The 9222-nt window shown below is 33.8% G+C and overlaps 1 protein-coding gene across 1 annotated transcript; it reads left to right on the forward strand.

Moving 5' to 3' along the window:
- Positions 1-2449: 2449 nt before the first annotated feature.
- Positions 2450-8586, forward strand: LOC113871335 (zeta-carotene desaturase, chloroplastic/chromoplastic). Its single transcript, XM_027508390.1, has 14 exons — positions 2450-3002; positions 3213-3337; positions 3563-3697; positions 3854-3926; positions 4114-4187; positions 4344-4448; positions 4983-5227; positions 5310-5397; positions 5505-5547; positions 5637-5793; positions 5929-6057; positions 6501-6573; positions 6973-7137; positions 8116-8586. The coding sequence occupies exons 1-14, from the start codon at positions 2843-2845 to the stop codon at positions 8278-8280; spliced, it is 1737 nt and encodes a 578-aa protein (XP_027364191.1). The 5' UTR covers positions 2450-2842; the 3' UTR covers positions 8281-8586.
- The last annotated feature ends 636 nt before the right edge of the window (positions 8587-9222 follow it).

Here is a 9222-nt window from a genome sequence, read left to right on the forward strand (position 1 = left end):
GGTTGGGCGGTTAATTTATCTGTGTTTTACACGTCCAGAGCTCTCGTTCAGTGTTCACACGCTATCTCAGTTCATGCAGGAGCCACGAATTGAGCACTAGGAAGCTACCCTCCGAGTGGTTCAGTTTCTCAAAAGCAACCCTGGTCAAGGCATATTGCTTTCTGGCAACTGTGATCTACAGCTTCGTGGCTGGTGCGATTCCAACTGGGCTAGCTGTCCTCTTACACGTCGCTCCTTTACCGGTTGGCTGCTCCAGCTTGGTCGATCCCCTATCTCTTGGAAAACAAAGAAACAACATCGTTTCTCAGTCGTCAGCTGAAGCTGAGTATAGGTCCATGGCAACCATTACATGCGAACTCAAATAATTAAAAAGGATTCTTTCTGACCTCGGCATCACTCATACCAAACCTATGATCATTCATTGTGATAGTCAAGCGGCCTTACACATAACTAAAAATCCAGTGTTTCATAAATGTACTAAGCACATAGAAGTTGATTGTCATTTTGTTCGCAATAAAATCCTCCAACACAATATTCTTCCAACTTATGTGTCTACTACTGTTCAACTAGTAGATATTTTCACAAAAGCTTTGGGAAAACCACAGTTTGACTACTTCTTAGGCAAGTTGGGCATTCTGAATCTCTATGCTCCCACTTGAGGGGATAATTTCGTAATAAATTATTAACAAAGTTTATTATTATACAAAATTTAAATTCTAAAATTGTTATTTAAATAAACTAATTAGGAAGAGATTAGTTATCCATTTTTCTTATAAACAAATTTGTTTTTGTTAAAGTTGTTAGAGTTTAGGAGATATTTTAGATCAGTTTTGTGTATATAAATAATATATCATTGAGAAATAAAATCATCTGAATCCGTTCCTTTACATCTTCTGCCTGGCGTACAACCATGCAAGATATCAAGCTTGTCCGAAGAGAGAAAGAAAGGAAGGAATGAAAACAGGATGAAGACCAACTTACAATGTCTAAGAAGAAAAAAAAAGACTTGGGCCTCTGAGTAGCCCATCTCATTGAATCTGGGCCTAGAGTTTGAACCCGTAACGATGTTTCCCCAACTGTTCGTTCTATTTGCTCTAACACCAGCTTTTTAAGACAATTTTACAAATTATTTATCAAAATAATATAATGTAAAAATTAATTATTAAAATGGATAAATTCTATAATATTTGAATAGTATTTAGCAAAAGGAATAGAGGTTACGGAATGTGACACATCATATTCTGTTAAGTGACTCGTATTGAAAGGAATATTTAAAGTTTTATCTTACAAAATTACCCTTCATTAGCATTTCAACGAAAATTATGTTAATTTGGGGGATTTCATCTGGTCAGTTATTCTTCTTCACCGCTCGATTTTCGGAAGTTCTTATCTTTTTTCGATCACTCTGAAACTATTTGATTTTCGATAGCAAGAGGTTGATGGGTGAGGTATAGCCAACACCACCAAGCAAGACACTGTTGAGGCCCAAATCGGCCGCCACACACCATACTTGAACGCGCACCGAAGAAGACCTATTGAAACATCACCGTGAGACACCGCAAACCTCGCTACTACTAACTGTAGGCTAATCCAATTGGTGATGGGAACAGGAAGTAATTAATGCTGTCACTTTTGCCTCTCAATCATGGACCTTGATTTGATCGAAATCGTGCATGAGAGGGAGCTATGCTAAGGTGAGGTTGAAGGAGATACACAGAAGAAGTGCAAAGACGAGTGGTACGATTAATTTTAATATCGAGGATATTTTCGGAAATAAAAATATAAAAAAATAAAAATAAATGGTTTATAAAGTATAAGAGAGAGAGGTGCTAATAGTAATGCCCTTCCCCAACTGTTAGGTCTGTTTGCTCCAACACCGGTCTTCTGAGAGTAATAAGACAATTTTACAAATTATTATTAAAATAATATATTTAAAAGTTAATTATTAAAATAGATAATTTTATAGTATTTAAATAATATTAAATAAAAATAAATGTTACGGAATATGACTTGTGTTTTATTCTTGTACCTGACTCAAATTGAAATGACATCAGGACATTATCATATTTTGGTGCTTTTAACGGGAGTTACGTTCTAGTATAATATTTCTTTTTTCGTTGTATATTAGACATTAACATCTGACATATTTTGTGCTGGTATAAAAATTTAAATCTTAATTTTTCTTTTATTTTAACTAAATTTTAAAGTTAAAATTCAAAATTTAGTTTTCTTTTACATTGATTTAAGTTACAAATTTAATTTTTTTATTACTTATTATTATTATTATTATTCAAATACAAAAATTCATTCATTGTAATAATGAATTTTCAAATAATATTATTTTAATAAATAAATAATTTATAAAACGGATAAAGAAATTAAGACAGGAATAGCGGACACGTAATAGATCTAAGTCTGATAAATGTGAAAGTGAGGGTCTCCACTATGCAGCCCACCCCCCAACACTTGAGTGGGTAAAGAATAGAGAAGGATGAAGGAGGTGTATTGGTCCATTATCCATTATAACCTATCGCTATTCGCTAATGGAAGTGGCTGTGGCACTTGCATTGCTCATTGCGCAGTAGAGTAAGAGTAAGCCAAAGCCAAAGCCAACACGTTGAATTGCATTAATATATATATATATATATATTGATAATCACTCATATATCCTCAAACTCCAATTTGCGTGCGGTCAGCACTCACAAACTCCAACTACCAGACAAATTTGGCAATTCCAGCATCTCCTCCTAACCTACGTACCCAGATACCCCAAATTCATTTAACATTACCAATCTCATTCCTTTTCTCTCTAACTCGCTTCTTTTATCTTTCATCTCTAGCCATGCCTTCTCTCATTCATTGTCCAGCAACTTCCCTCTCTGCAACACGAGGAGCAGACTCTATTGGATTCTTTGTCCCCAACACTGCTCGTTTCAACAAGACCCACAAGTGCCGGGTTCGTTGCTCTTTAGAGACTAATGTTTCCGACATGAGTGTCAATGGTTAGTAATCCGATTAGGACAAACTTGTCGAATTTGCCCTTAATTATGTGGATTTCAAATTCAATTTCAGATCAGTTTTGGATGTTATGCCTCTCTTCCAAGTATATTTTTTGTTTATTAATTTTCATTTTTGTGAATGTTACGAAGTTTAGATAATATTTATTAATTATTAAACTGTAAGTTTGACAAAGGAGATGGTTCGCATGGCAGCGCCGAAAGGGCTGTTTCCTCCGGAGCCGGAACATTATCGAGGACCCAAGCTAAAAGTTGCCATTGTTGGAGCTGGGCTTGCAGGCATGTCAACTGCAGTGGAACTCTTGGATCAAGGCCACGAGGTTTAGCACCTGTTTTTGATATTATAATGTTTTGAAATTGGATGTCATGGTATATACAGTAATTTTACTTTTCAAGTAAAGGGGAGCGATGTCTTGATTAGGTTTTTCTGATTCTGGTGTTGCATGCAATAGGGTGTTATGGCTATATATGAGTCAATAGGATGTCTTGATTAGGGGAGCGATGTATTGTATTTATTCTCTTTTCTTTGAAATTCTCTCATTCAGGTGGATATATATGAGTCAAGGTCTTTTATTGGTGGCAAAGTTGGTTCTTTTGTTGACAGACGTGGAAATCACATTGAAATGGGATTGCACGTTTTCTTTGGTTGCTACAACAATCTTTACCGCTTGATGAAAAAGGTAAGCATTTTTTACTTGCAGTCAAAAATCATAATGCTTTTTCTTCTTTGTCTGTAAAGCCTGTATTCTTCCTCCCTCTCTTTTATCATGAAACTGGTATGTTTTTCATTGTATCTATCCGTCTGATAACTTTTTCTTCTCCAATGCCTGGACTAGGTCGGTGCAGATAACAATCTACTTGTGAAGGATCACACTCACACTTTTGTAAACAAAGGGGGTCAAATTGGAGGTATGTTTTACGCTGTGATACCTTGCTTTTTATGATTCATTATTTTCTTTCTATTTTTCGTTTTCCACTAGAGCACCACATTTTATGAAAAGATAATAGTTTCGTAATACTTTGTTCATAACTTAGTTTTCTGGTTTTGCTTGATATTTTTATATTGCTTTGTTTATAACTTAATTTTCCAGTGCAGAACTAGATTTTCGCTTTCCAATTGGGGCACCAATACATGGGATAAGGGCATTTTTGTCCACAAATCAGCTTAAGGTAATCACATTGTATATTCTATTACCATGTCACTTTGTCATAAGTATTGTGCAGAACTAGAAAATTATATATTTGAATACCCAAAAAAAAGTATATTTGATCATTTCCCCAGTGGGACTATCATAGTACCTAACTTTATATGTTGTTTATGAACAGACTTATGATAAGGCTAGAAATGCTGTGGCTCTTGCACTGAGTCCAGTTGTCAAAGCTCTTGTTGATCCAGATGGTGCTTTGAGGGACATAAGGAATTTGGATAGTGTAAGAGGATGTGTCATTTTCAGTCTCTTTTAAAATAATGTTTCCTGATTGGTTGTCCCCTCGGTTTTAAAATATTTGTTTCCACCTATTCTTACAAATGCTCATGCTCATCCACACAGCACATACATGTTCATAATGTTCAAATTATGGGAGTTTAGGTATTAAGAGAGAGAATAGTGAATAAAAGAAAATGAATCCCTTATGATATTAACCGAGATGCTTTACAATGTGTTTATATGTTCATGAAGCTTGAATGACTAATCCTTATTTATACTAGTTGTAATTATTATCCTAACTAAATGAGGAAACAATTAATGGGATAAGATAAGGAAATATGGGAACCAATCTTAAGAGATAATGCGGAGACTGGGAAACTAACTGATAGGAGTAAGTGGAAAGGGTCTTTGTATGCAAAATAAAATAAAAATAGTGATACTTGCTGCCCTATATTCTAGGTTTACTGACTATGTTTGTCAATCTTCTGTCTTAATGTCAAATTCTGTTCTTTTAACCATTACATAGCATTTGTTACAGATCAGCTTTTCAGATTGGTTTTTGTCCAAAGGTGGCACACGGATGAGTATTCAGAAAATGTGGGATCCAGTTGCCTATGCCCTTGGGTTTATTGACTGTGATAATATTAGTGCCCGTTGTATGCTCACCATATTTGCCTTGTTTGCTACAAAGACTGAAGCTTCCCTTTTGCGAATGCTAAAGGGTTCACCAGACGTTTATTTGAGTAGTCCCATCCGGAAGTACATCACAGATAGAGGGGGCAGGTATAATTATAGATGTGAGAATATTGCTATTGTGATTATCCAAATTTCTTCTTATCTAGATTCTTGTTCATTGCTGGACCAGGTTCCATCTTAGGTGGGGATGCAGAGAAATACTTTATGATAAATCTGCTGATGGGAGCATTTATGTTGCAGGACTTTCCATGTCAAAGGTGATATATCTGTTATGTTGTTTGAAATCTTTGCATGCTTGGTTAGAATTCAAGTGACATTCCCAAAATCCTTATAATTAATACCTTATTAATGTTTATTTTCTCAGGCTACTGCCAAGAAAATTGTGAAAGCTGATGCTTATGTTGCCGGTTAGTAGTTTGCCCATCCTTGGTTTTTGTATTTATTCCTTATCGTGCCAAAAATATTCAGTGCCTTACTGTCATGTACTTGATGCCAGCTTGTGATGTCCCTGGTATTAAAAGATTAATTCCATCAGAGTGGAGGGAACAGGAGTTTTTCAATAACATATACGAACTAGTTGGAGTTCCTGTGGTCACAGTGCAACTCAGGTACAATGGTTGGGTTACAGAGTTGCAGGATCTAGAAAAGTCAAGGTAATTCATCAAATTTTATGGTTCTTATAGAAGCTATATAGCGAGAAGCTTTTGTTTTGAGAATCAAGAATGATATATTGCCCTTTGATCATTATTGTTCAACTTCTTCATGAACCCTTATTTTCTGGATGGCAGGCAGCTGAGGAAAGCTGTTGGGTTAGATAACCTTCTCTATACTCCCGATGCAGATTTTTCTTGCTTTGCAGACCTTGCACTTGCCTCTCCTGAAGACTATTACATTGAGGGACAAGGATCATTGCTCCAGTGAGTGAGTGTGTGTGTGTGTGTACATTCACACTTCTTAAATTTCACTTTTGTTCATGAGTTATTTACTGGAAAATAACTTGCACCGAGTATTTTGTGCTCAGCATACTGATATTTATATACATGAAAAATTAAAAATTATATTTGCAAGAATAATGAACAATTAGACTATTTTTTTTTAAGTTCCTAATGTTACAAATGCTTCGTTATTTCCTACTGTTTCCTAAGATGTAATAACTACTGTCATCGTTCCAATAGTTGATGTTTAAAATCATCAATGACTATGTATGTTATGGAATGTATGAAACTGCATTATCAATTCATCATACCACTTATATCTGTATTGGTAAATGCATCAGCTTTAAGGGTAAAAATTTGATAACCATCATGCATATAATACTTGTATTGACCTTCTAAGTATGTAAAGTTATTTCATCTGTCAGATGTGTTCTGACACCAGGAGATCCGTACATGCCCTTACCTAATGAGGAAATTATTGCAAGGGTAGCAAAACAGGTTTGTACCATTTCTCTTATTCACATGCTTTCAGTAACGGGAGTGTGTTGTGTATGTTGAGGTGTTTTGATATATTTCAGCATTCCATGTCATGAAGATATACTAATGGTGAATGCATGGCAATGATAATTTTTTTCACTGAAATATCTGTATGGGATCAGTTTATCAATCACAAAAGACTGTTTACTGGTTGGATTGATACTTGTTCATTCGGTGCATATTTGTTCATTCTGCCACCTGCCAGTTTGATGGCTTGGATTGTCAGATATCATCAGCATCGCATTTTTATTATTTCTATCACAAATCACATCACAAGTTTCATTTTGTAGTCTGTTTTGGATTTTCTATCAATGGTAAATATTCAGTTCTCTTGTCATTACATTGATTTAAAATTATTAGGTTTTGGCTCTGTTCCCGTCGTCTCAAGGTTTAGAAGTGACTTGGTCGTCCGTTGTTAAAATCGGCCAATCTCTGTACCGTGAGGGACCTGGTAAAGATCCATTTAGACCTGATCAAAAGACACCAGTGAAAAATTTCTTTCTTACTGGCTCTTACACAAAGCAGGTAATGGCTGTCTTGATTAGCATTATAATGCGTATAAGATGTAGCCCTTAAATTTTCACGTTATTAATATGTTTTGTAGCTGCAGTATATGTTATCATACAGAGGAGTAAATGTTACTAACAAACTCTTCAATACACTCGTTGCAATTGGTCCATTCTTTAAAAAGTTTAAATGCCTGCCTAGTAAATTTATCCCTTTTTAAAAATTACCTATACTTTTATAGAAAAACTGACAAATCACAATAATTGTATTAAGGAGTATACTGCTAGAACTTCTCATTCTTATATAGTAGGGTCCTGCCTCCTGGACTTCTAGTATGACTCATGAAAAGATTTTAGAAAGCAAAGTGGCTTTATGACACGAACAATAAGTTCCTGCCTGCTGCTGTATTTGATTGAATGGGATCATTTGTTGTGTGGTTTCAACATCTACTGTGAAATATCGAGTATTTGTGTATTTTCTTGTCACTTCCAGATTCGGTAAGTCACTCTTATTCAATTAAATTTTATAATTTTTTTTCAAAACTCTTAGTTTGATTAACAAAGAAAAAGAAGAATATTTTAGATAAAAATTATTTGAATAGTAGCAATAGACAGACACTCTACTTTCTCTCATAACGTAGTAAATGGTTTGTAGAAAATTGTATGAGGATAAAACAATATATTATGCGTGTTTTAATAGAAGAATATTATGTACTTTTACTATGCTTGTCCACGTATATGGGACATAACGTTTTCAAATTAACTGAATGAATTTATCTTTCCGTTTAGAGTTTGCTTACAACCTTTTTATTTATAGCTGCTGTTCACTTTTCTATCAATGCCGATATTTTTATGAGCACTTTTTCAATTTTGCTGTGTTTGTTCAGCAACTGCAGTATGTTTTCTCCATTTTCGCTGCAGTTTTGAAATCTAAGTCGCATTGATGTTGCTGATTTATATTGTATACTTGCACGGCTGATAGATTTAATTTGTTCAGGACTACATAGACAGCATGGAAGGTGCAACCTTGTCTGGCAGACAAGCTTCTGCCTATATCTGTGATGCAGGGGAAGGATTGGTGGCATTGCGGAAGGAACTTGATATTAACTTTGATGACGAATTTAAAAAAGCAAATACTAAAGATGAATTGAGCCTAGTATGAGAAATTTCCATACAAGGTAGGCATGTTGACAGGAAGCTAGTTTATTCTTTTTGCGTGTAACGTTTTAAATTGTATATTCAATCGAGAAGTAATTAGAGTATTGTTAGCTTCCCAGCAAGTGTTGCGTAGTTCTGAATCTCAGTGTCTATAGATTTTGGATTTATGTCCAGCCATTGACATCATGTTAACATGTGCTTTGCACACTGAATAAAAACGTAATAAATAAAAAGATTTTACAAGAAATCACGCTATTATGTAATGGAAATTAGTGATGGTATATTAATAACACTTCTTTTCACCTTTGATTCTTTCGCTAGTCAACATTTTTTATTCTCTTCGTAAGGAATTTCAGGTAGTAGGGATGCACAGTAGCTTGGGTTTGTTCTACCCATAAGCCTTATGGTAGATGAGTAAGGATGGAGACAGGCGAAATAGCTTCACAGGGCTATGACTTGACTTGGTTTAGACTGACTTATCCTAACTCTTTTAATAAATAAATAAAGTTTAAATTTTTTTTTAAGGTTAGTTTAAGTAAATAAATTAAATTTGAGCTGTTTATAAAGCTTATTAAACACATATTAGCTATATATATATATATATATATATATATATATATATATATATATATATATATATATATATATATATATATATATATATATATATATATATATAATATTATTTTTAAAAATAAAAATGATAAAATAAATTAAAGTCGTATGTTTTATTTCATTTAACTCTTTATATGGTCTCATTTTTTAAAGTCCTATAATTGGTGGATTAGTTTTTATCTTAAGTTGCAATATAAAGAAAATAGTAAGTTAAGGGTGGATTAGTCCATCTATTTCTAAAAATAATTAATAACTATTATATTATTTATTTATAATATTTATTAAATTAATTTAAAATTATATTTTAAATATAAAAATTAATTTTAAAAGT

The sequence above is a fragment of the Abrus precatorius genome, unplaced genomic scaffold, assembly GCF_003935025.1.
Source record: "Abrus precatorius isolate BTA unplaced genomic scaffold, Abrus_2018 Scaffold7, whole genome shotgun sequence".
NCBI lineage: Eukaryota > Viridiplantae > Streptophyta > Magnoliopsida > Fabales > Fabaceae > Abrus > Abrus precatorius.

Coding starts and splice junctions, on each gene's coding strand:
- LOC113871335 (XM_027508390.1), top strand. CDS start 2,843: ATGCCTTCTCTCATTCATTGTCCAGCAACTTCCCTCTCTGCAACACGA. Junction 3,338..3,562: donor TCTTGGATCAAGGCCACGAG/GTTTAGCACCTG, acceptor TCTCTCATTCAG/GTGGATATATATGAGTCAAG. Junction 5,228..5,309: donor ATCACAGATAGAGGGGGCAG/GTATAATTATAG, acceptor TTGCTGGACCAG/GTTCCATCTTAGGTGGGGAT.